Source organism: Thunnus maccoyii, chromosome 10 (genome assembly GCF_910596095.1).
Source record: "Thunnus maccoyii chromosome 10, fThuMac1.1, whole genome shotgun sequence".
In the NCBI taxonomy this organism is placed as follows: Eukaryota; Metazoa; Chordata; class Actinopteri; order Scombriformes; family Scombridae; genus Thunnus; species Thunnus maccoyii.
Window position 1 is genome coordinate 27303541 of NC_056542.1, and position 27439 is coordinate 27330979.

Consider the following 27439-nt stretch of genomic DNA (forward strand, 5'->3'; position numbering starts at 1 on the left):
ACAGCCAATAAAGTCCCTAAATCGCCACACTCTCCGTTCGGATCAGGGTCATCATAGTTAATCAGAGGCTGAGACTTGATAATGGTCGTTTGCTCATGCAGGGCAGCAAACGTGTCAGGAGACAGGCAGATTAAATGTTATCTTTATTAGATGCTGTGAGAGCCACATTTTCCAGTAAAGGACTGAGCTTCTGCAATAAAAAAAAAGACAGCAAGATAAAGCAAGGGAATAATTGAGAAAATTAAATTTGTCTCCCTTTTCATTTTGTCCACTGCAATCTAATCGCACTGAAACACTGACAAGAGACAGGGTCATTGCACAGGTGAGATATTTTATTGCATGCCATTTTCTCTTCACATCCTTAAGTCTCTCTCTCACACACACTCACACAATCATCTGAAGATGAGATTACATGGTCCAAAACTGAGGTAACTACACAGCTGACATTGGCTCCAAAAAAAGAGAACAACTAAATAATGAAGAAAGAAAATAAAGAAGAAAAATGATCCTCTAGCTGCTGTATGTGGTCATTATTGGATAAAGGCACACCATCTTCTTTAAAACACTTACTTCAAAAGGCTAGAAAGCCAGTTCCACACAATCAACCCCAACTGAGCATTCAACTGCAGGAAATAAAGCATTTTAAATATGACAAATATGCATTTTATTCATATTAAATACACATTTACTGATTCCAGCGAGATTAGCATGTCACTGCAAACCAGCTGAAGCAACCAATCAAAGCAATGTAGGTTTTAATGGAGAAAAAAAAAAAAGGACCATAAAAAGAAACTAAACGTACTGCCTTGGTAAACAGCTCAATTTACTTCTCAAGTACAGCTGATGCTCTGCCACAGTTGATAATTGGCACTATTACTTTCTTAATCACTGAGAGCTTCCACTGGTTTAACACACATACATACAAGCCCTCGAGGTGATGGAGTTTGGACCCATTTAGTGGTTTGAACATCTCCATTTCTTTTCGTTTCTTTGGCAACTTCAACTTCACATTACTAATAATATTTATTTGGGAAGGTTGTTTACATTTTGTATTATTAGTTTGCCAAGCGATACATAACCCCAACAAAAAAAAATATATAGAAATGCATAAGTAACCCCAAGCCCAAAACGTCTCATCAGGACCACATTCAGTTATTATGAACATTTATTCTCTCTTTCACTCTCACACACACAAACAAACAAACAAAATGTTGAGCAGCAATCAAATAAAACTTGAAGTAACACTGCAGAAACAAGATTTGCATCAGACCCGTCCCAACCAGGGTTGAGTGAGTCTGAAGGTACATCTCAACACGGATGTGATGAAGCTGATGATATTTCGGGGGAAGCTGCCAACAATACTGAGTGACAACTGCAGGGGATGTTCTCACTTTGATGTTATGTAGCGGCTGTGCTGTCAAACATCAATGTTTATTCCAGGTTGGGGCTGCCATGGGACCTCGGGAAGACCTCTCCACCACTATCAGTTCATCGGGGTTGTCGCGCGCCTTATAATGGAACAGAAGGTCTTGGATGGCCCGCTCTTCAATCTAGAGAGACAGAAATAGACAAGAAAAGGAGACAAAATTGGGGGTATTGTGGGCAAAAAAACCCACACTTTATTTGAGGTTGAAAGGAGAAAATGCTGACATTGAGAGCTTGATGATAATAAGAGTGTTTTACATAATGGTAACCAGAAAGCCGCAGGGGAAAAAAGTGCTTTATGAAGGCGCTGACAGAAGCCTGGCAGCAGCTGGAGGGGAGCAGAGAGGGCTGTCAAAAGACACAACTGAAGGCACCTTATTTCTAACTAGCACTGTATAGAGTATGATGTTCATTAGATAAACATCTGCCAGATAAGGAATGAGAGGAGACGTGTGCAGTGGCAATATCACCCTGAAGCACGTAGTCACTCACTCACACATTCAGTCGTGGCAGGAGTGTGTGTGTGTGCGTAGGTGAGTGTGTAAGCACTAACGCACACGGACAAGACGTGTTACCTGGATGAGGGCCAGCGGCTTCTCTCGACTGCGGATCAGTGCGGCTTCCTGCTGCTTCTCCTCCTCCACTATGGAAGCAAAGGTCACCAGAGAGGAGAGGGGGGGGCTACCCACTGCTCCCAGCACCCAGGGCCTGAGGGGAGAGACAGATGAATTAAAGAGAGAGAGAGTGAGGATGGGTAGTATTACTCTCTGTTGTTTTAAATAAGCTTAGATACAGGCAAGACATCAATTCTTGTTCTTCTGCAGTGCTGCATTTGATACAGTGTATTAAAAAACATTGTTTATAGACCGGAAAATTGGGTAGGACTAATGGGACCAGTCCTACGCAGGTTTAAATCATATTTACAAGAACAAAACTTTTTTCATCTTTAATGGAGAGTTAAAGTCTAAATACACGACTTCATCAGGCGTTCCACAGGGTCCAATTCTTGGTCCTGTTTTATTTAATCCCCACATTCTTCGGTGAGGTAAGATGATTCACAATAACAGTATTTCCTATCATAATTACACAGACAATACTCAGCTTTCCATGTGACTTTCTTCTGATGACTTCCATCCTGAGTAACTGATTCAGAGCATTGACCTTATTAATAACTGGATGTCCAAAAAGTTTCTTCTACTCTAAAGGGACAAAACTGAAGTTAATTTTCTGTAGTCTGCAACACAGGTGCTCATCTTCTTTAAAAAAAAAAAAAAAACTCGGCAAAGACAAAGAGCACGTCTCACCAGTTCTTCAGACCATTTAAATCAGTAAATGATTTGGCCCAAATATATATCACTGACCTGCTTGTACAATGTGAGACACCAAGACCTGTAAGATCTGTGAGATTCTGCAAAAATAAGCTTGCTGTTCCAGAGAGTGAAGCTTCATTCAGTCACTATACACCACACTTGTGGAACAAATTACCAGAGATTGTTAAGCTGTGCCCCAACTCTGAATGCCCTTTAAAAAAGCAGGTTTAAAACTCTATTCTCTGCTGCTTTCATATGTTGTCTTTATAGCTTTTTTTGTTTTTCTGCCTTCAGTTTCATCACAGAACTGCCTCTAAATGTGTACACATGTTCACATTTTTAAAGTCAGTCTTTTAAAGTTTGTTTCCCACATCTTCTGAAGTTTTAAATGTTTGAAACTGCCTTGTGTATGGATTGTGCTGTATAAATAACTTTGCCTTCACACACACACGTAATATTTCTTTCTCTCAAAAACCAGACTGCAGAACATGTCCTCCTCTCAGAATATTTACATTCTTTGACTCTAAAACTAAACTTGTATTGCTTCCCCCTATCCACGATGATCCTCAACATCTATTCAACATATAAAATACAACATGTCACGCAAATGACATGAGCTCCCTGCAGTCTGATTTGTGTGTGCTTAAAGTGATGTCTTTTTTTCTTGTGGCCAAAAATGTTCCTTTTCAGTCACCATGATGCATGTTAAAGTAGTATGGAAAGTAGAGTCTACGTATGTAAAGAGACACCTCTGGAAACATTCACAGAAGACGTAAGCGAAGCAAAAAAAAAAAAAAGTTGACATTCAATCAAAGTGAAAATATTATAAAAGCATCTGTATTAATTTTGACTTTGGATATGGAAACAGGGTCCCAGAAGGCAGATGTGAGAATATACGACGCTGCTACTGCTGCTTCCTGAGCCTTGAAGTCGTCTGTCTCTCGGCTCATCCAAATACCACGAGGAACCTGAAACCTGCTCCCTGTTCTGTATGATGTGGTGTGACATGAGGGCTGCCCTTATCGATTCTGATTAACATCACCGGCTTCACTAGAGTGACTCACGCAACTGTTTAATATCTAGTGGTCTTCTCTAGAGATTGCAGCATGAAGCGTGGGCAAAAACATACAGCGGAGGAAGTATCATATCAGATAAAATATCAGACGCTTACAAAAAAACTAGGAACATGATATTTCATCACACGAAAAGACTGATTGTGACTATCACTTCCACAATTACATTTATGTGTCTCTTTCACACAGGCTGGCATCAGAGATAAATATAATACGGAACAAAAGATTTTCTGTCTTCATGGACTATAATTCAACAAAGAATACATATTTATGGACTTGAACTCACAATCCTGTGTGTGTGTGTGTGTGTGTGTATGTGTGTGTGTGCCGTGTTTGTCCAGCTGTGTGGAGCCGCTGTAAAGGTCAGGATGACTCAGTGTCTGCGGGCAGGTCAACACAGCTGTACCGGGTCATTTAGAGCTGTTCGCCTCACTCTAACCGGAGCATCACGCCTCTCTCTTTCTGTCTCACGAGAGGAGACCCTGTCAGTCGCCACTTACATTCGACAACCTGTCCATCCACACTTAGTTTTTTTTTTTTTTTCCACTGTCACTGGGGAATCAGTCATTGTTACTTCCTTTTTTGTGTTTTAATTTCAAAACCACTGTGTTTGTGTCACATCTTTATTCCTGTTTTTAATCTCCAAATAACCCCAAAAGATTAAAAAAAAGCTTCATTTTTTAGTGTTTTTTGGAGCTGAAGAGATGAGAAAAATAATTAAGAAAAATATAAATTAAGTTTTTGTTAAATAAAGTATTATAATAAGGTTAGTTTTAAGTTAAAGGTGGTATCCTGTATCTTGTGTATATATTGTGTGCGTGTGTGTGAGTTGGTGCTTTTAACAGCAGTTTTATGAAGACACTCATTTTTACTTCCCTTTTTATGTCTTAATTTCAAAACCACTGTGTTTGTGTCATATCTTTATTCCTGTTTTTGGCTCCACAAGATTAAAAAAAAAGCTTTATATTTTGGGTATTATAATGAATTAATTAATTACAAATAATTAAGTATTATAATAAGGTTAGTCATATGTTAAATGTGGTATCCTGTATCTTGTATATTTATATATAGTATATGTGGGGGCTGGTGTTCTTTTTTAAAAAAAAAAAAACAACCCTAACAGCAGTTTTATGAAGACACCTCAACAGCGCCTCCAAGTGGTAAACAGCAGTACAGTCTACATGCAGTCGACCTCTCTGGTGTGTGTTGTGTGAAGCCACCATTCTTACCCAGTGGGTCTCTCTGGCTCGCTGCTGTCAGCACATTTGAATGTGACCCTTCTACTAGTAGGAGTAGCACTGACAGGGGACCCCTGGGCACTCTGGCTCCTCTGGGCTCCTGTTTGCCCCAATCTGATCAAGCGGTTCTCCTCCTCCTCCAGCAGGGCCCGAAATGAGCATGAGGAGGGCGGGGACTGGACTGCTGTTGCCCTGAAGATGGAGATGAAGGAAGGAAAAGCATGAAACATTGATTCAAAATAAAAAGGTGGTGGCACTTTCACTACTTCTGCTCCTATTCGGTGGACCTTCTTTATGAGTTTCAAGAATCGGCGTGGACAGTGTTTATTACATTGACAAAAACTATGGTGACAAATATCCAAAGACAACTTTTTTAAATAAAAAGTCATCATTAAATACAGGAACTACTATAAAATGCATTTTCTTTTGTATGACCCATCTCTGTTTAGCACCCATCTAGTTCTAACTTGTAGATATACGAAACTGTCTGTTATACCGGTGAGACTATAAACCCATCAAGAGGAACCAGGAAGTTATTTCATGACCTGTTGTGTCAGTGGTCTCCATATTCGGGTTCACTCACCAGGCCTTCCCACTGCTGCTTTTGGATGGGGTGACTATGGGGGCAGGTTTGGATGCCGTGGACTCCACACTGGCCTCCTTGTTGGCCATGGCCAGCATCTTCCTCTGCTTCTGGGACAGTTTAGTGGGAACAGGGGAGTGCTTGCTGATGGTGCTGACACTGCAGGCAGGCGGAAAATTATGTGCAGTTAGTTGAAATGAATAACAGTGAAAAAAAAAAAGGTCAGTCATGTGTTGCAGTACAGAGTAAACAGTCACTGTAAATTGTTTGTAAATCATCTCCTCACGTCTTGTACCTTCCAGGGCTTTTAGGAGTTGCTCCGAGGGGCTGCAGAGAGTTGGCTTCCATGTCCATGATGGTTCTCAGATCCATGACCGGGGGCGGACGAGCAGGACTGCAGATTGTAATAACACAGTCACACATTCTACGTAGGACATACAGCTCAATTTACAAACCTTTTTTTATTAACTCGTCAAAAAATTTGCTTCTTTCTCCAAACCTCCTCTTCAAAATGAAGTGGGAGGATATTAGGTCTGTTGTTGAAGTCAGAGTTATACCAGATTTCCTAATACCAGATTTCATCAGAAAGCGTGTATCAAATTTCAAACCTGCTTTTCAAAGCATATAAAATAAGTCAACTTTGCCTTGTGAACGTTTTGCCTCCAGCGTTTTTATAGGGAGAAGAAGAGTAAAACAGTAAGATTTAGTCCAGTCCATCTTACCTGGGAAGGAGTTTGGGGATGATTTGTGGAGCAGAGTTGGGGGGAGTTGGGAGGCCATTCCTCAGGGAGGTCGGGGTGCTGGGTGGGGTCTTTAGCCTCTGACTGAAAGCCTTCTCATCCTGCCGATGAGAAACAGACCGGTTCTAATGAACGAATGTAACTTTAGCTCCTTCAGTCTAGCTGTGCAGGCTTTATAACATTGTTTTATTAAACCTCACCTACCACTGATTATAATAACAAACACTTGTTTACCTGCAAGCCAATTTCTGTTAATCTACCATGATCATGCAATTCCTTGAGCACAAGTGGAGTTTTACTTTTTGTAATCATTTTGTGATGGACCAACGTCTAGTACTTGCACAATGTCACATATAAAAATATGTGTCATTGTTTAATGAAGTAAATGTATATGATTGTTATAGCGATCATATACTAACCTCCGCTCTGTCATGGAAGACGGGTGACTGCATGTCTCGGGGACTGCCCACTCCCATGCAGCTGCCTTCTGAGTCCGACGTGAGCAGCTCCTGCAGGGACTCGGTGGAGTTGGCCTTTCCTGACTTCACCAGACACGGGGAAACCACTGAGAGGGGACAGAGTGTGATAGTGAAATTATTACGTATTACCTAAAAATAACCAAATGCTTTAAAAGGGAACTGATGGATGTGAGACATAAACAAAAGACTTTGGTGTAGTTTATCATAATGTGTGAATATGTGTTGAGTGTAACGTGATAGTATTTTTTTTTTCTTAAATTGTATTGCATCACAGTTTTGTCTGTGTGTGTGTGTGTTTGTACAGTATACCTGCAGCAGTAGGGCTTTGGATGATATCAGAGAGAGTGTAGCCCCCTGAGCTGTCAGAGCGTCGCCTTGGTTTCTTTTTCGCCTTCATCTTGGCCTTCTTTAAAAGTATTTCCCTGAGGGAGGACAGTTTTATACAATCAGTGACATACATTTTTGAGGGCCAACAATCTTTAAAGATGTTAAAGCGGCTTTTCAAGGACTTGCAGACATCCTAGTTAGCTCCTTTTGTAAACTGTATATCTTAAGTAAATACAACTTTGCGGTTCATTAGTCTGTACCCATGTTAGAAAAACAATTTGAAGAGGATTGTAAAAGCACGAGTTTCTTTTTAAAAACCAAATGTAATCTATTAAGACATTTACAAAACTACAAAACTCTGCACAGCTGCCCAATAAGAAAACAAGCACACCGAGACTTCAAATGAAGATACTGGAACTGATTTCTGCTTGTGTACCTGCAGGAGTGATCCAGTTCTGCTTCTGGTTTGGGGCTGAACGCCGAGTCCAAATCCTCATCCTCATACACACTGAGGTCTGGAGCACCTGGGTACGGGGTGATAATCCTCTTTTGCATGGCTGGGATCTGTAATATATGTGGAAAACTATTAAAAAACACTGTCATAGACTATTGTTCACTCTCAGTGAAGCATCGTCAGCACAAGGTGTCCTTAAGTATCGACTGTACACAAAATAAAAATGATTTTCCAAATGAAATAGAAATACCGCATACTGATTTCATACACCAAATATTCCGATGTCAACCACGTGCCAAAAATAAATAAATACATTAAAACAAACTGTGGGCGTCATTGGCAGCCTTAAAAGGAAAAATCTCACCCTGAGTGCCTCTGACACTGCTCATCACATTAATCTACGATGTTTAACACATGTTGTGAGTTATTTAGTCGTTGCATATTTTGATTTACTTTCATGGTGCTTTTCTATTCCCGAACATTTCCCACAGCTCTAAAGTGTGTGTGAGAATTTGCTGCATTCAGCTGCAAGTTATGGGAACAAAAACAATAGTTACATGAGTTTTTCCCGAGAGTCACTCCTTTTATGCAAGACAAAAATTGTCTTGTAGCTACTGTCTCCTGAGGCAGCTACTGTGAGAGAAATGGATTTCTCTGCTCTCTAGGATGGATTTCTCTCTGGATGATTGTTGAAAGAGTAAAATTTAGTTTTTTTGTCTCTTTGATTTTGAGACCAAAACCCAACAGTTTCTAGCGATGCGTTACATTTGTTAGATTTCTTGGACACAGTTTAATGGTATTACATTCTCATGCTATTTTACTGAAAAAAAAGACCAACGATAAACAAACATTAAAGTGTTGGAAAGTATGACACAGACTGGGATGCTTGCAGGGGAGGAGTGAGGTGACTCACCATCCTCCGGTAGGCTGCAGAAAGCTCCACCAGCACTTCATCACTAAGAATATCCAGCGCTCTGAGGGCAGCACGAATAAACGAAACAAACGCAACAAAGAGAAGACACACACACACACACACACACACACACACACACACACACACACACACACACACGCACACACACAAACAGGTGAAGAAATATTTTTAGTTTTCTCCTGTTGGAGCAAGTATTTGTCCTGCTGAATTTATCAAAATGTCCCTTCCCCCAAAATGTACTGCAGCGGAGTTATAAACAAATAAATATATAAACAAAATAAAATGAAAAGCTGAAATGTTCTAAATCAAATTGTATTAAAAGATCTTTCAAAATTCATGCGAGGTTATAATTCTGTTTCTCACTTGGACTCCAGCAGGGCGGCCATGTTGAGCACAATGAACTGGAGGCAGGAGAGTTTCAGCTGTTCGGCGTTGTACACGGTGGCGAACTCCAGCAGCTCTGCAGCGTTCTTCAGAGTCACTGACAAGAGCAAAGCAAGCAGCTTCATGAAAAAAAATGTTTAAAGTTGTGCAATTATGTGTGATAATATTCTTTTCTACTGATTTCTTTTCTATAATAACATTGCATTCACATCATATATAATTTGTAGGCACAACTTTTAAAAGGGGAAATGCATGAAAACATCTGTAGTTGATGCTTCCTGCATTCTTAGCCAAACTTGTTGTTTAGTTGATGTTTATGATATTAATACACATGGACTGGCCAGCTGTAGATGATGCAACATGTTGAACTTTAAGACAACACCGGATCAAGTCTCTTAGGAAACTGAATAAAAGAATGGAAAGCATTCTGTTAGTAGTTATTACTGTGTTTCAAACACTGTCACTTCACTGTGCCCCAGTTGTATGTATCAATATTAATTTAGGTTACAAGAACTTCCAAATTATCAGTCACTTATCGCTCATTTTAATCAACACATAGCCAAATCAGATTTCATATCAGATAAAGTGCATATTGTAGGAACGCGAGAACTACATAGTTTGCAGAGAACCTCTATCAAAGTGTTTCTGATGGCTTTAAAACTACCACAATGCATGAATACTTTTAAACTGTTGCTTTTAACCTTCAAAATCTATCAAATTGTTACTTCCACATGACATTAATGCACCACTATGTCAAAATAAAGGAAAAGGGCAAAACGACTCTAGCAGGAAGGATAAAGGAATAAGACAGATAGGACATACGGTTCTCAGTGATGACGACCTCACACATCTCCTTCAGGCGTGTGACGAGCAGCTGGTCAGCTACAACCAGAACGTTGCAGACAAACTCTACATTCAAAGACTCTGTCGGGGGGAAAGAGGGCAACGATGACTTCCGTTAATATATTTCTTTTTACTGTTCATACAAATTCAGTGTTTATAACTAATACGTCATCATAGAAATACATATTCAAAATGTGCTGTCAGCCAACATAAAATTTGAGAAGCTACCTTTAATGGTGGGAGACTCATCTGTGTAAATATACTCGAGAATGACCTGCAGAATCTCTGAGCTAGTGGGCATCTCCAGTGCAGAACAGGATGTGGCCTGAGGGGAGATAAGACAGTATGATTATGTCGATGAAACAGCGATGATATCACAAGGTTTTTAAACACTTACACACTGATTAAAGAATGAAGCAGCATGAAATCGCAACACACCTCAATCCAGGGGTTTCCAAGCATACTGTGGAAGTATTCTGCAGTGAAGACGGACACGAAAATAAAAACATTGCTACTTCTAGATTACAGACGATATAGAACTTGTTTGGCATGCTTGTGAGGCCCATTCATTTTTTTTTTTCCTTACACATCTAATGGCACATATGCTACACATTTTACATACATTTACACACACTTACAGTTTCTATGAATGTACATTATTAGAAACATTGTTGTATGTGTGTCTTTGTTGTGTGTTGGCCCATCTTACCTAGTCTCGCACAAAGCACACTCTTGTGACATGGAAACTCTTTACCATCTTCAGATTTCAGCGTGACATCACAAAGGTAGGAGCTGTGGAGACACAAAAAGACAAATCTCAGTAGACTGACATTTTCATATCAAATGTATTATCTAGAATCTATTCTGTTGTAACAACTGTTAATAAACACTTGTATACTCACCATTTTTTCTGGTTGAATTTGAGTTTGTTGCCAGTTTTTTTGTGTGTAACATTGATCTTTCCACTTTCATATTTGACTCCATCCAGTCTGTCGGGAAGTAAAGAAAGCACGATTAACAAGAAATGACACCGTATCTGATACTGCGTCAGGGTTTAGATCACACTGGGTTTCTCACCGTGCAGACAGGCTGCCCATGCCCAGCTTCTTTGCAATGCCCTGTAAGTTTTTCACAGGATTGGCCCCTCCCTCGTTAGCTCCGGCCTTGTCACCTTTGCCTCCTTTCCCCTTCTTAGCAGGCTTGGAGCCCTTGCTCTTGGCCTTGTCACCATCTCCTTTGGTTGCAGGGGGGAGGGAGCGGTACACCTCGAGGGCTGAGCGACCTCTGAGGCCCAAGTCCTGCAGGCTGCTGATAAGCCTCTCCTGCTCTGAATCCTGGCCAAGACAACAGAGCGAGTGAGTGGAACACACGCTTCATGAAATAACCACAGCTGAATGAGAGGTAACTGTACTGAATTCCCACAGTATTAACCAGGTAAATGAGGGAAAAACTGACAGGTATTAGGTAGGATGACTCAGCGAGGACTGGGGTCAAGAATTGGCACTCGAGACTGCCAAGGAATGAGCACTGTATGCGTGAATGAGCAGCTGGAAGTTTGTTAAGTAAACATGTTTCAGCTACTTTGGTGATTTGTGGTCATGGTTTACTGTGTTTTGGGCTAATGAGAGAGTTTGTTTGTTCCCAGTTATATTTCTTTGAGTAGACTAAAGCCATACCACTTTCACACCACTACTAATAGGCTAATGCGCTAAGGCTAACTTGTGAGTGTAGCATGCTAATGCTAAGTTATGCTAATGTGACAGTTTGTATTGATTTGTGTCAGTTTTACTGTTATATTGACTCACTATTGTTTATTATTGTGATTATTATTCCATATACCATCCATACATACCTACTAACATACAGTAGGAAGCTGTTACACTTGATTCTGCAACTGTGCCTGATACTGAGCATCTGTGTCTATCTCTCTAACCAGAGACCCACTGTAGATGAGGAACTGGAATACAGCTTTTAAGGAATATGCATCATGTTAGTCCTTCTAAACTTTGCAGTAACACTTCTTTAAGGGTTAGGCACACATAGTAACATCATCCTAACAGTTACGTGAATGATGGCCCAAGATTTCATGCTTTTCTTCACCTGGTTTTGTCCTGTCAGGGCTACTGAGGCTCTCGGTCGGGCCCCGTGCACCAGCAGCTCACAGGAGTCTGTGTAGATGAAGTGCAGGGCATATTCCAGCATGTCCGGTGGGACCTTCTCCAAAATGAGTAAATCGCAGCCCACGGCGTCTTCACTCTTCCTCACTTCTCTATCGAGCTCCTCGTCGATCTCGCGGCACTCGGCCATGAACTGTTTCCGGAAGAACTCGGACCTCATGGACAGGATGTATTTGTGGGCCGAGAAGGTGCGATCACCAGCCTGAAGCGTCACATCGTGTATGCTGTCCATCTCATCGGCCTCATCCAAGAGGCTCCGGAAGTGTTGGGAGAAGGAGGATGGAGAAATGCTGGGAATCTCATACAAGCTGCACAGGGTGGAAATATCAAGCGATATGATTAATAGTATCATAGAAAAAGGGGTGAGAAGCTTCCATGACTCCAGTACAGTAGTATGTTATCAGCAGGGAAAAGATCTAAAAATAAAGATAATGACACTCAAGCAAGATAAGACAAATATTCCTCTATTTAGAGTTATACCCAACTGACTAAATATGACAACATAACATTTGGTCTTAAATCATCACGGAGTCACTGGGGAAACAAGGCTTTTAAAGTAGATATCTTCTATGCTTTACCTCTTGATAAGAAGGTCCAGGTTTCCACCTCTAGATGGCAGAGCAACCTGTTCAATGCTGATCATGCTAGATATTCTGTCATTTCTCTGAATACTCTTTTCCCCTTTACTACTTAGTCGTTTTAAATTTAGATGGTTTGTCAACACATGCTTAGCCACAAGGATACCAAAGCTTGTAAAGAGCAAGTCAAAGTAACAGTAATAAGACTCTTATAGTGTTTTTTAATTCCAGTGTGGATGATCAAAAGCATGTTAGTTGAATGAGGAAGATGATAAAGAAGAAACATATACTAAAAATTGCTTTTCTTTTTATTTCTCTCAGGCAGTACTCCACTGGTAAAAAAAAACATTTTGGTGATTTCTTTTTTTTTTTTGAACTAATGGACTGTCAGCTTATAATGCAATTTTTTTCTTTCTTATGACTTCTTTACTCGATTGTGTGCAGTATTTCTCTGTATCGAGGGAGATGATGTACCTTGTTTTGGGGTCGGCCTGGAGCACTCCAAAATTTCGACCTTTAGAGTCCATGGTGATGTTCACAGCTCTGTGGACGTAGGGCAGTTTCTCCAGACGAATACGCTCGTACACTGTGCCAGCGTCTGAGTGGCCACAAACCTCGACACTGACGTCTGCAAGATTACAAGAAGCATGCAGATCAGATTTAGAATTATATTCTGTATAGAATAAAAACTTATGTCAGTCTTTTTATTAAGCAGTTTGTAAACATCATTGGCAATAAATGATAAACACATTCTTATTTTACTGTCAGACCAAATGAAGTGATGGATGCGATCAATGCAAGCATCAAAAGAAATAACTATAGCAAAACATTTTGCCAACTCAGTGTTTCAGTATACCATGTTCCTAAATTCCTCACCTTTCTTCTCTCCGTACTTCTTATATTCTCCGGCCCACACTCCACTGAAGCCCTCCCCCTCCTGAGTCACAAACATCATGCCGTTTTTGCTGAGCGCTATGTCCGACATGAAAACCTGACGCCCATATGCCCACCGGCACTGTCTCACCGAGCAGCCGGAAGAACGCCAGCAAAACACCTGACAGAGGTGGAAAAATACAAGAGAGAGAGAATTGATGAAAAGTTACATAGACAAGTCTTAGTCACTATTTCATCTATAGCACCTCGTATAGGAAAGACTGGTTTGGGATTGTATAACTGTCTACTATGCGCCATAGCTTAGATAACAATCGGGGAAGCAAAGAAATGTTAAAAATAACAATGTCAACATTTAGAAACTGAGGCAGAAGTGAGATTCACCCACAGTTCTGTTGCTCCATAACTGATTTCTCCCTACCAGGTGCCTCAAAAGCAAAATGAAAAGCATTTCCATTTATACTTATTGAATGCACTTACCCTCCCAGCTTCATCTAAAGCCAAGATGGCCACCTTTTGCCCTCCTCCCTCATTCAGAATCTGTGGATCCACACGGTGGTCCAGACTCCCGCCGCTGACCAGGACCTTCTTGATGTTGAGCTGCCTGAACAGAACAAAGCCAAAAAGTTCATCAGCAAAAAAGAATATTAACTGTCACATTCAAAGGTGCATCTGTCAAACTTTCGGTCATGATTGCATAACAGTTATGTTACAGACATCACCGAAACTAAAATATACAACGCAGACATGCATGTGAATGACATACTCTTGTCAGTATTTAAGTATAATGTACTACATTAATCACTTTGCTTAACTATGGGTTAAGATCTACATTGCTAGGTGAAGGATGCTCGCTTAATAATCAGTTGATTTCATTTGCATACAGTTAAAATTCAGTGTTGTGTTTTTTAATAGAAAGGTGCATTCCTGGCCCTACTTCCCTCTCACACATAGTCACAGAACTACACAATGCCAATCAGAGAAGAAGATGAGAGCACAAAGCTGTCAATTTAACGGGTGATTTGCTATCAGCTGTCATTCAAATTAGGTCTGATTAGAGTACCGCAGGCGCTCCCAAACAAAAAACTGCCTTCACATGCAGCTCAGTATGAGTGTGATACAGAGCGACAGTGCCCTGTTGGTTTGAACAGGCTGCACGTAGCACTTCCATCTATAAGCAAGGCATTATATTACACAGTTTTTACATATGGCTTACAACTACCTGCATCATTGGTCTCTGTCTGACATCTTAAGGTGCAGTGTTTTGTTTCTTATGAATGAATCGTGGGCTGAAACAGGGAATTTACACACTGTGCATGTGATGTAGTATTTTCATATCTCAGACAGTGTATAACAGGACGATAAAAATTTGTTTAACTGCACTTATAACATAAACATTAATGAACTGTCACCCTGCTTTCAAAATGTTACTTGCTTCAAGAAAATAAGATTGACTCAGTCTAGTTTTTCTGTGTAATGAGGAGGTGGTTTAAGTCCTACTATTTTATTCACCTTGAAGCCATTTTCTTGCACTGGTAGTCAGCCAACAGGTAGACGTCCCCCTTCTCAGTCACAACTACTGTTGCTCCATCGCTTGCAGCAGCCATTGCTATGGTAACATCCTTGTGGTGCAGGGCTGATACCTGCCGAGGAGCTGTCACACATTTCTCCCCGTTGGGGTCCAGCAGGTAACCTGAAAATCAAATCACAATTAAGTATAGATACTATGCATTAATACCATATCCAGTTGTCCAAATATATATCCAATACTAGCATTTTACTGAAAAAAATAGATCAATAAAAATAAGAATTCTACCATGACATCAAGATCATTACTCACTATGGAAGATATGCCTGCAAAATATTTGACTCTCTACTTTTACGCTGGCATGGTAACACTTAAGCATGCTGCAGGTTGTGAGTTTCATCTTCACGTGCTCAGATTTACATCAGTTCTTCAGTCACATCAGAAAGAAACATCACTAAATTTATAGTGATGTTAGAGGACATTTCAATGTCGAGACGTACCCAGTTGCCCTCCATTGAGTCCCATTGTATAGACAGCCTCCCTGGTCCACAGCACTGTATGGAACCTTCCTGCTGCAACTCCAATCACTGTCCTCCCTTTCAGCGTCTTGGAGAACACCTACAAACAAAAAAAATACTATTAAATCTCCAAAAGACACATACACCCTATTAAACAGACAACTGATTTAAGAAAACTTCATATTTATCATTTCATACACCACAGTGATTCAATCTCATTTAGCTTACAAACAATGCTTGTTACATGCTGCCCATCTTCATCACTCCTCACCATCATCTGCTACATCCTACCTGTTTAGGAACATGTGCAGAGGCTGGAGGAGGAGCCAAACCTAGCTGGTGGAAGGTGTTGAGGCCAAAAGTGTAAACGTAGCCTTCCTCTGTCAGTACTACCGTGTGGTCTTTAGCCGCTGCCACCTGGGAGCAGTGGTGGGACATCAGACCCTCCACCATCCGAGGAACCTGAGTGACAACATAGTGAAAAAGATGAGAAAAAAAACAGACATTTCAACAGCCCAAGCTCTCTGCTAAACAGTTTAATGAGGTCTCTTTGGGTTTGACCAATAAGAGGTATTGAAGATTGTTTCCTCTACATTTACTTGTGACTGAGTACTTTGCCTACATTTTTTGCACAAGAGCAATCTACTGTGTACAATACTGCCTTATTTAAACTATCAGTCATTCAGATGGCATTGTCACAGCAGGAGCCCTGCAGTTTTCCAACAATGAATTGATCCTAGTAGATAGTATTTTCTGTGTATTCAAAGCCAGAGAGCACAAAGCTCTATTGTTGTCCAAAAACGATTAAAACATGTCACACTGTTGCACTTGGTCAGATGTTCTTTCATTAACATCAACATGGCTGCTGCAGTTTATTTTGAATCAGTCTCACATAAACCATCCTGCTGTTATAAATGCTATGCATCAAATGTGTATTAATCCACAGCTTAAAATAGTCCACGACAAATACATGATTTAGCCCTGTTTGCGTAATCTTTGCTAAAAACTACATTTCCCAGTTGTTTAAAAATAAAACTATAGATTTTTTTTTACCTATTTTTAAAGATTTACATCTCCTGTGGAGGAGAAAGGGCTTGCGTCAAAGAGCCATAGACAGGTCAGAAAAGTTAGAAAGTATTAAGAGACGGACTAACATATTGTTGATTTTCAGTCTTTTCACAAGATTTGTTGACAATAAGAAAACAACAGATAACTCCAGACTTATGCTTTAATGCATAAAACTACTGTTGATACTAACTCAACAATTACTTCACAATAAATGTATTTGATGTTTTATATGAGGTGAGATGGTGTATGGTAAAAATGTAAGTGAAGTTAAAACAGGATTTTTCATGCAGGGACTCACATGAGGCTCTCCTTATTTACATCAAGCAAATCATTTTTCATATTATCCAACATGGATTGCAGAGAAGATGACGGTGCCTGCTCCACCAAAACTGCTAAAGACATTTTTTGCCTTTTAACTCAGCCACCACCGATGCCGTGCCTTATCATTTTGTGGCACAAACATCTTTTAGACTGTACGTTCCAAGAGCCAACACTCCTTTCACTTTCACTTTTCACACCAAAACAACCAGTTTCCAAACAGGAATGTCTTCTTCTCAGAATGGAGACACATCAAGACTAGCGTTTAGACACTGAATCTGCACTAACTAACTAAACTCATCTCCAGTCTAAAAATGAGTGAGAGGGTCAGCAGCTCTTTCAGGAATATTTCATTGCAGATTTGACAGACTCTGTTTATGTAGCTGTGGTGAGGGAGGAACCACAATGTTTTTAATCAGTTTTGGACAACATGACTGGCTGAAATTGATAAATAAATTAGTAACATTCAGTAGTATTTTAAGCCCTGATATGCAAGCCTAAACTTAACATTCCTTCGTGTTTTCTTTTTTCAGTTCACAAAGAATGATAACACACTGAACCACCGCTGAATATATCAGTATTCAGTTACTTTTATATAAGGTTGTACCTACATGATGCCAGAGGAAGACTTACCAGATAAGTCTGTTCATCTCCATGACCAAGTCGTCCTCCCTGTCCATGCCCACAGGTGAACACCTGGCCTTTCTGAGACAGGAACACAGAGTGGAACTTGCACAGGACCACCTAAAAGGAGAAGGAGATTAAACATGAACATAAGTGTGATGTCTTGAATGTGTGTCTGAGGTACTGTTTTGTGCTGATTAAGACTCTTGTTATTGTAATTTTGACCTCATAGCAGAGGCTGCGGTGCATCTCTTTCCATGTCCCTCAGCCAAGCCCTCTTGTAGTGATGGTAAAACACTATGCCAATAAAGGGCAGGGCACAAGTGGAAAAGCAAACATCATTACTAATACATTGCTCCCCTCAAGCCTTCAACAGAGCACAGGGATGTTTCCCAAAGTATCACATTGATGTGGACATTCACACACACGCGTACACATCATAGTGGTTCATTTAATTAAAAACATGTCATTGTGGAATTAATATTTAACCTCTGGCACCTGCTGGATTGGACTAGAAAGACAAAGACTATATGCTGTGCCACTGGGTCATTGTGTGGTCATGAAATGAGATCCATCTGTTCTCTACGCTTCATGAAATTACTCTGCATGACAAGTGCAGCTGGCCAAAAAAAAAAACAAAACACAGGGTTTCTTCTGTAAACAGTAATAAAATAGTGACATGTAAGCCCAGATCAATCTTTTCATACCAAATGCACAAACCACATATCTGCTTACAAATGCCAGGTCTTAAGAACAGGTCATTATGCATTGCTTAATCTAGTATAACCAGCATCTGGTGTGTACAAACACTACTGAGGGTAGCTGCACTGGTGCCAGCAGCTGTATTAATCACACTAAGAGCATTCACATGACAAGTGCATGAAATTGTAGCCAGGCTGGCACAGCCTGGCAGCATGGCTTAACCATGCACACACAAGCTCAACAAAGTCACAAATTAAGACTACAAAGAAGAAGACAAACGCAATCGCTCCATACTTGACACACCAACTCTGCCCTCTGTTTGACTCTGATGCCAACCGAAGCATCTTTTTTTCTTATATTCCACCTCCAGTCCAAATATAACTAAGAACAACCATGCCTAAAATACTGTGGCTGTATCACAACTTACTTCATTTATAAAAAGAAATACAATTTGTACCTCTCAAGCAATGCCAATATTCCCACAGCTGTGGTTTCACCAAGAAAGTATGAGCCATGCTTAGAGGAAAAACATTTTTTTTTTTAATACAAATGCTCATCTACCCTAAGGAGACAGTTGTGTAATACAGGACACTGGGGAGGGGGTGTTTTTGCTGGTTTACCTAGGTGGTGTGCCTTATCTGAAGAGCCCATGTGCATTGGCTTTTTTTCATGTAACACATGTTCACACAGAGTCTAAGCTTAAGGCCATAATTGGTGTGACGGAGGCGCATGCAAGTGGGGTTTTCAGGGTGGGGAAGCCCTAAGCTGAAGTCTCGACAGGATTGTGGAAAACACTCTCTTATTCCCCAGAGATCTGAGACAACAACAGTGTGTTGTTCGCCTACCTGCTTGATGTAAACTCCAGTCCTGGCAAACACATCGACTAGCTCAGGGTGCTGTCGGCTCTCCTGATTACCATGCCCAAGACTGAAATTGGTATTGTTTCCCCACGTGTATACTTCAGTTGGGTCTGTAAAGCGGAAGAAAAAACACAATCACCAGCACAGCCGCAACACCGTCTCCTCCTAAAGTTTGACTTAAACCACTGGTTTTTTCTACCATTAAAAAGAGGATGTCCTGCTCAGCTTCCAGGAAGTCCTCTTGTCATATATATTGTGAAAACACATCCTAATGGCTAGAAGGAAATCTGATATTGCACAGGCAGAATTCGATCTCATGCATGTACAAATGTGAAATAAATGAATCACCATGACGCTCATAAGCCTCTTGACAAGCCCAAAACTAAAGGAGTTACTACTGCATCATATTGGTGTACAATGTCAACTCATGTGCAGAGGGCATCAGTTTTTCTTACCAGTGTTTTTAAACACAACATGTGTTGGTCGGTCCTTCATTGTCAGGTCCAGAGCAGAGAGACCCTCCTTGTCCTGAGTGGAGAGGAGTCCGCCATGCTGAAACAAAGTTAAGAAACAAAAGCTCAGATGGAGGTCTTGGAAATGACCTTTACGCCCTACACTTTTGGCACCATTTGGCTTTACCTTGTTTATATGCTTTATTTCTGACGCTTGATAAAAACAGAACATGTTTAGGTGGTCCACCTTTAACACATACCTTGACCAGAGAAATGAGACAGTGGATCTGTCCGTAGAAGGCGCTGCGGTGCACAGCGGTCCAGCCTGATTCCTTATCCTTCACCATCAGATCAGCACTCTTACTCTCCAGCAGCCACTCCAGCAGGGCCTTCTTACCCAGCGAGGCTGCCAGGTGCAGGGCTGTGCGACCAAAGGCATCCCGCAAGGTGGCCGCATTGTGACAGTGTGAGGTCAAGAAGGCCCGCAGCTGCCCCTCAGAGCCACCCGTCAGTGCTGCTACCACCTCGTCCGCATGCTGCAGTGAGCGGCATTTGGGGCTGCAGTCCGGCAGTGCCAGACTCATCCTGACCTCCGCCGAATCCTCGCAGCGAACCCTCCTCCCTTTCTTATTACACAGTCCCTCTGACAGCCCACCACCCACAATTGCAAAGAAACTCAAAAACAACACAATGCAGGGATATAACCCAAAACTATATCAGTTAAAATGTGTTTTGTAACAGAGCTGCCCTCCAAGAAGAAAAAAAGTACATAAGGTGACAAAAAAAAAATATGTAACAACAAAAGGTCGAGATGGTTTTGGAGTGCTAGAATTGTGCTTGTGTTGAGGTTCCACCGCACCCTAGCGACCCCAAAGCCTTTGTGTGACTTGCTTCAATCCACCATTTCGACCACAAAGTGAACACAACCTAAGGTGCTTGCAGCATACAATGGCATCAAGAATTCAATAAATACGAAACGTCCTATGTGTTTTATACAAAATCGTACATTTCAATGTTTGCAAAAATAGTTTTTCCTCTATGTACTCTTTAAATAATTTACAAAAGGCAACAGTATCAACAACCCTCTGACCTTCTCATCCAGCAGTCCAACCACCAAATTTGAGGGGAAAGGCCCCCTTTCCCCCCAAAATTCTCACTTTGCTTTTCAAAACTCCATAATTGTAGAGTGCACCTGAGGAAGAAAGAGCATGATCAATGAAAGAGCACCTAAATTAAAATACTGTTTACACATACAGACCACATTTCAAAAACAGCTTTTGCAAGATGCAGTTGAGGGGTCCGAGTCTGCAAGTGCAAAGCTCAAAGCAAGTTTGGCCTACTTACTGACCAAGATAAACTGCAAAAATCAGCTGAGTTGACAGATATGACAAGGCTCTGCAAATAAGATCGACACTCTTAGATTTAGACTTTGCATATGGGTTATATTATGTGGAGAAAATGCACTAACGTTAATAAGGGAGGATCGTAACGTTGACTAAGCATCAGGATTATGTAACATGCCAAGTTAGCCCAATGTTATGAGCTGGTTAGCTTTCCATGTTGGCTGCATCCCAATTCATTGCCCTTATGTTCTGGTTTAGAAAACTGAGCTGTTTTGAGCTATTTAATCCAATTTCTTTATTAGGATAAGCTTAACCTAACCGGTATATATCCCATTTCCCACATAGCTTCACTGACACATCATCGCACGTTAGCATTAGCGCCCTGCGTTGCTAAAGAACATTAACGTCGATTCATTTCTTACCTTCCGCTAGTTAAAGAAGAAAGAGGACAAGCAGAAAGTTGCATCAGCGGTGTACATCCACTGTGTCATTACTACAATCATGCGACGCTAGCTTTTTTTTTAACTGGAGCAGATTTTGACAGAACTGAACGCCTGGAAACCTGCAGGTTGGGTAAAAACGCCTAACAAACATCGAGACTTCTGATTGGTCAGAGCGTTTACATTCCAAGATCCTATTGGTTGATTTTTGGGGGTGTTCGCTGTGCTTAGAGTTTGCTGTTGCTGTAAATATGACGTCATTGGAATTTTTTTTAAACGTTTATATTGGAAACATAATTTTAGAACTAATGATAAATATCTTATCAGAAAACCACATATTATAATAACTAAAAATGTAAAAAGATAATGTCGTTATAAGTGTGTTACAGTACATTCCCTTCATGTAAGACTCAACAGTTCAATCTCATTCACCATTTCAGTGAAAATAGCACAGCATTCTTACATAATGGTGATGTTTATCCTCTCTTAAATTAAGTATCTCACAAATATAAAATTGTACGTGGGTTTGTTGTTGTTGTTGTTATTGTTTTTTTTTTGTTTGTTTTTTTTTACAATTAACACTTGAAATGATGAAGACACTCACAAATGAAAGGGTCATAGAAAATATGACCCATACATTTGACTTCTTTAAGATTTCATTAAACTCTTTTTATAACACAACTCCAACTAAACTGATGTTATAGCTGTATTTGACGTATAATGCCTTCTTTGTCCTGACAAAATAATGATCTGTTCATTTAATAGAGAATAATACTCATTAGATAGATTCTGGGTACAGTATCACTTTCAGCCTCAATCCAGGTTGAAATACTCAGATGATTGTCACATTGACCCCAGCTAAGAATAGGAGAGGGTCGAGGGAGGGTGAAGCTAGGGTTACACTGGGAGCCACAGCGGGGTTTCCAAATATGACATATTGATGAGTACGCCCTCTCTCGCCATTCAAGCATGGGCACATCCACAGTTTTGCTTCTAAGCAGTATAATCCTGCATAATCCAGCAGACAATGCTCTCACAGGAAGGTCGCCACTCAAGTCAATTCTCAAAAGGAGATGTGGAAATAGAGAATATGTAAAGATACAAAGAAATGTATTGACCCACTAATTTTTTTCTGAAATAACACTATGTTGATGAACCCTTGATACTGTTAAGTGTTGCAATTGTCCATTTTTATGATTATTTGGTTTGGGAAATTATTTACAGGTGCAAAAACATCAACAGTCCTGGATGCTGCACATAGAAAAACTAGAACAACTCATATTCTTCTCACATCAGGAATTTCAACACTCTTGTTTGCAATAGTAACAAAAAGATCAGTTTCGATCCTTGATCAAGGGATCAGAACTGATTTTGTTAAGTGGAGAAATTGAAACATCTACTCAAAATACTATTTTATAAATTGTTATACAACTGTAATTACTCCATTAGGATAAAATAAATGAAATGTTCTTGATTTTTCTGGGTTTTTGACCTTTTCCAGGTAACCCTCACTGCACCCTAGTTTGAGAGACAAGCAATGAAATTTGACCACACAGTTTCAAATTCACATTTATGTCATGTAAAAAATATATTTTTGAAGATAAAAGTTATACATGTCAAGTTTTTCAAATGGCTCTGCATGAAAGGATAACAACTTCATTAAGTTTTTCTTTAGACCTACCTCGAAGCTTCATCCAAATGATGATAATTCATATTTTGCCTCCCTATTATTCTGAGGTTTTTGCCTGTGTGGTTGTGTGTTGTGTTGACAGAAAGTAAATTGTAGTTATTCTCTATTTCATTTAGGTATATATTTCATATACGGCATATTTAAGGTTTCGCATCCATCAGTAATGTGACATCAGTGATCAAATGATTAATGTGTATCCTTTACTAGTTGTCTTTTGGCTTCTCATCTCCTTTATGTGTGTTTTTCCACTGTGATGTATTTTGTATAAATCTTATAATGAGCCTATGATTCAAACTGTTTTTTCTACATGTACAAACAAACGTTTTCATTTCCCTACCGAGCACCACTGATTTTATGTAATCTCATCTTAGAATGACATAGCCAAGCCGTGGATGTATTATGAGAAATCGTTAAATAGATTATAATAGATGAGTGAGGCTGAATTGTTCTTCACTTTGTTTGGGACGTCACTGAACTCCCCCAGGGACCCCTAGAGGTCCCTGGACCCCAGTAAGCCAAAGGGTTTCATATCAGTACTGGCAGGCTGTAGGTTCCTTTTAACAACACTACTTACAATTTTCACATTTGGATTACAATTTTAGATGTTGGGGCAGTTTAAATAAAATAATTCCTCTCCAACAGCATCATCATAATAAGCGGAAACATGGAAACTGATGCCTAAATAAATCTCGCAAGTTTTTCTGTTCACCCCTCCATGTGATGAATAATGGTATGCTCCTTCCCTCCAATGGTCTGCTGTCTTCAGTCTTTCTCTCTAGTCTCCCATCGGTTTGGAGAGCAGCAGTCTGGAAGTGCGTATGTGATACATGGCACCGTTGGGAGACAGGGAGCATTGTCTGTTTCGGAACTAGTAGTCCGCGTAAGTCCTTTGCCCACTTTCAAATTCTACATCGGACGTCTTTGTTTAGCCGGGACTGGGAAAATATCGCGTAGTTTTTACATCCTTCAGGATAGCTTGAGGTTTGGAATAGTAGTATTGCCAAAAAGTTTGCGATCTTCGCCACTTTTCTCCTCAAGGAAGTGCAAACTTCTCCTCCTCAAGGATGGTGTGGGGGTAGTTATATGGAGTTTGAGTTGGAACTGGGAGCAGTTTTTGAACGGATAAAGGTGGGAAACACAATTGAAAAACTTTCCCTTGTTCCCCGCGGAAGAACGAGGCGGTAACTGGGTTGGATTGTTATAAAGTGATCTTGACGCACGGTCTGCGCACGCAAAGTATAAATCTAAGATGCGCCTGTTGAGCACATCGTGCGTGTGTAAACGCGGAGAAATGCGAGGGAGAACACAGAAGTCCGCTATGATGCATTTACTTTTCCTGCTTGCGGTCGTAGGCCAGCTGTCCTGCCAAAACTGTCCGGACAAATGCATGTGCTCCATGCAAACTGTAAAATGCCAAAACCAGGACTTGGACGCGATTCCGCATTCTTTACCGGCCTACACCAAAGTCCTATTCGTCACAGGAAACAACATTTCCCGTATTAGCGTGAACTCTTTCCCAACCCGCCTGGAACAATTAACAGATCTCTATCTCAGTGGGAATGAGATGGAGTATGTGGATGAAAACACATTTGACAACTTGCCAAACCTCGTGCGGCTGGACCTGAGCAACAACAAATTCCAGAATATCAGTCTAAAACCTTTCCCTGATGACAACAAATTACAGTTCTTGAACCTCAGCAGGTCTGTTCACAATCATTCCTTCATAGATGATGTCTTCAGTTTCCTGCAGAGTGGAAACCTCCACCAGCTTAAAGCCATGGACCTGTCCAACAATGACCTTGTGTTCCTTCCAGACGACATACTCACCAGCCTCTCCAACCTCGTCAACCTCAGCCTGCAAAACAGCTCCATCATCGCCATCCAGAACGGGACGCTGAAGATGCCGCCTCTACAGGACCTCGACCTGAGGGACAACGGCTTCAGGTATCTCCCCACCACCACCCTGGCAGAGTTCAGCCTCAAGCCTGAGCTCCACATTCGCTTGGCGGGGAACCCCTGGCACTGCAACTGCCTCATCGAGGACATGCTGCTGTGGCTGAAGAACTCCACTCAGGTCACTGACATGCAGAACCTGACCTGTGCAGACCCAAAGGGCCTGAGACGCCAGCCGCTGGTGCAGGTCGAGCAGTCACAGCTGAAGTGTTTGGGCGACTTGGAGGGCGTGCTGGAGACTTCGTATGTTTTCCTGGGGCTGGTGCTGGCCCTGATCGGCGTCATATTCCTGCTGGTGCTCTACCTGAACAGAAAAGGTATCAAGCGGTGGATGTACAACATCCGGGATGCTTGTAGGGACCACATGGAGGGCTACCATTACAGGTATGAGATCAACTCTGACCCACGTTTGGCCAACCTGAGCATCAATTCAGATGTGTGAGCAAGGATTGGACACTATCTGGGACCCCGCAGTGAGATATTAAAATGACTTTATACTATTAAGATTTGCATGAGAGTCTTCCTCCCATTACCCTTTTCCCCCATGATGCCATTCAGATTTTACATCTGTCATGGCTCCTAATTAACCCTTCTTAACCACTGCCGCATGTCCTATACAAGTACCCGGCAGCTGTGATGTCAACTGCGTTTTTTTTTCCCCTGTGTAACATTGCATGGACAATGAATCATGGCAAAGGGTTGGAAAGAGTGATATGTTCTATTTTTACTTTTCCTAGAGGATAAATGGATGGAATACACTGACTTTTAAATAAGACGTGAAAGAATACCTTAAAAAAAACCAAACACGTACTGCTGGTCATTGCAACCTTCTCATTATGCCTCTGCTGCAGAGAAATGCCGTACTGCTTGTCTGTGAGTTTGTTCTTTTTAATATGTGAATTTGTGATATACAGTATAGCTTCTTTGAATGATTATAGTGCACATTGCATAGTTTTTGGATTTAGTAGGTGGATGTAATTTCTCTTTTTTTTTTTTTTTCTTGTGAAGACATTCAGCTGAATAAAATGCCTCTGGAATGCTGGTATCTGTCTCGACTAAGGCCCTTTAATCATAAGACTGAGGAATGTGATCCAAAGGAGTTCAGGGCCACACACACACACACACACACACACACACACACACACACAATATAGGTGCACGCTCATTCCCGAGGCAGTGCCAAAGCTAGCATGGACCATATGGCTAACACTAACTCTTACAAGTTTAACAATGTGTGAAACGTCTGCACGTTTGCCATGTTGCTGACATTTATAGTATCTCCACTGCAACAGTTAAAGTGCTATTTCAGTTAACAAGTGAGTAGGAAATAAAGTCAAATTGGAAAAAGTAAAGTTGAATAGAGGACGTTCTGTCTGAATTTAAATGAGCTCCTATCTGTGGGTCTGTAGGTGATGAGTGTAGCCAACGGTTATCTCCTGTCCAATTTGCTTCCTGCTGTGAATCTGATAAAAATCCTTGGCTCCGCTGTGAATTCCCCAAAATAATGTCTTTGAGCCGTAGCCAGTGGGCAGGTTTCACATCCAACAGCCCCTACCAATAGTCTCCGATATTATAATACACTCCAACAGCTGCAAAAACCGGAAAAGATGTATGCAGTTTCATGGCACATGCAAATGAAGGCGAACTGAACCCGAGATTCTCATGGGGCACACAGAGGTATTATGGAAATGAGCTCAAGCGGCTTTTCATGTGACCCTGTTTTAGAGGAACTAGCATCCTTGGAAAGAGGGTTTCCCATCAGTGTTTATTCTGAACTGTCAATTGCTATTTTTTCACACCGTCCACTGTGGTATGGATTAATAATTAATGTGATGGTATTCCTTTGAAGATAGTATGCCACGCATGTTGCCGTGTAGCAGTCTAAATTAATGAAGATGTTTATGTCTGCACACGGATGACTGTGAACTTCCTTGGCCTTTCTTCAAGAGCACCCAGAGATAATAATTTCCCTCTGCCTCCATCTCTCTGTCTCATGCACATACACATAAAAGATCTCTAACAACTGGCCCTGTGTAGCCTGCAGCTACATGTAATTTGTAGTACAGCAGCATGGCTCGTGCACAGATTTCCCTGACAGTTTGCCAGGCCTGTATCTAGCAGCAGCATGCTCTGTCTTTATGGCATATCTTTGTATTTCAGTGTGAAAAACCTTTTAATTATTTTTTGTCAAGTTAACTCCAGCGGCTGCTATAATTGTGATTGTCTCAGGATGTGTCTGACATGAGGAAGAGAAGAAATGTGTAACACTTTGTGTCTGGTCTGGTGCTCCGGCTGGTGTTAACGCTCTATATGTCTCCTGACAAACACAGCAGCCACTCACTGACTCTGTGGGCTGAAAACATGTTGTCACACGTTTAGTTTCACACTTCCCTTCCTGGAAATCTCTTTGGGAGACGTTTGCTCAAAAACAGCATTGCCAATCTTAGCCATAAGAAGGAATGTATGCTGCACATTTTTAATAGGATTATTATTCTCATTGGTTTGAA

At 40.9% G+C, this 27439-nt stretch overlaps 2 protein-coding genes across 3 annotated transcripts; one reads left to right on the top strand and one right to left on the bottom strand.

Annotated features, from left to right (window-relative positions):
• Positions 1-311: 311 nt before the first annotated feature.
• Positions 312-21442, bottom strand: ibtk (inhibitor of Bruton agammaglobulinemia tyrosine kinase). 2 transcript variants are annotated; one of them, XM_042424067.1, is made up of 30 exons: positions 21272-21442; positions 20597-20698; positions 19767-20149; positions 19510-19606; positions 19040-19164; positions 17502-17612; positions 15774-15944; positions 15465-15582; positions 14949-15129; positions 13917-14040; positions 13422-13599; positions 13020-13173; positions 11891-12275; positions 10868-11124; positions 10693-10779; positions 10500-10582; positions 10229-10266; positions 10019-10115; positions 9770-9871; positions 8927-9044; positions 8543-8603; positions 7612-7739; positions 7158-7270; positions 6789-6934; positions 6352-6473; positions 5925-6023; positions 5630-5788; positions 5038-5238; positions 2001-2133; positions 312-1550 (listed from the first exon to the last, which is right to left on the bottom strand). In XM_042424067.1, exons 3-30 carry the CDS (start codon positions 20088-20090, stop codon positions 1425-1427), a joined length of 4038 nt encoding a protein of 1345 aa, XP_042280001.1. In that variant the 5' UTR covers positions 20091-20149; positions 20597-20698; positions 21272-21442; the 3' UTR covers positions 312-1424. The 2 variants fall into 2 exon arrangements, with proteins under 2 accessions (XP_042280001.1, XP_042280002.1); XM_042424068.1 differs by having other exon boundaries at positions 6352-6470; positions 19767-20698.
• A 2331-nt stretch (positions 21443-23773) lies between these two features.
• tpbgb (trophoblast glycoprotein b) lies at positions 23774-25987 on the top strand. Its single transcript, XM_042425229.1, has one exon. The coding sequence runs from the start codon at positions 24229-24231 to the stop codon at positions 25372-25374; it is 1146 nt and encodes a 381-aa protein (XP_042281163.1). The 5' UTR covers positions 23774-24228; the 3' UTR covers positions 25375-25987.
• Positions 25988-27439: the final 1452 nt, after the last annotated feature.

Excerpts from the sequence above, each read along its gene's own strand:
- ibtk (XM_042424067.1), bottom strand. The coding sequence starts at position 20,090 with ATGAGTCTGGCACTGCCGGACTGCAGCCCCAAATGCCGCTCACTGCAG. Across the intron at positions 13,174-13,421 it reads GAAGTACGGAGAGAAGAAAG|ACGTCAGTGTCGAGGTTTGT; the intron begins GTGAGGAATTTA and ends GTAATCTTGCAG. Across the intron at positions 9,045-9,769 it reads GGTCGTCATCACTGAGAACC|TGACTCTGAAGAACGCTGCA; the intron begins GTATGTCCTATC and ends TGCTCTTGTCAG.
- tpbgb (XM_042425229.1), top strand. The coding sequence starts at position 24,229 with ATGCGCCTGTTGAGCACATCGTGCGTGTGTAAACGCGGAGAAATGCGA.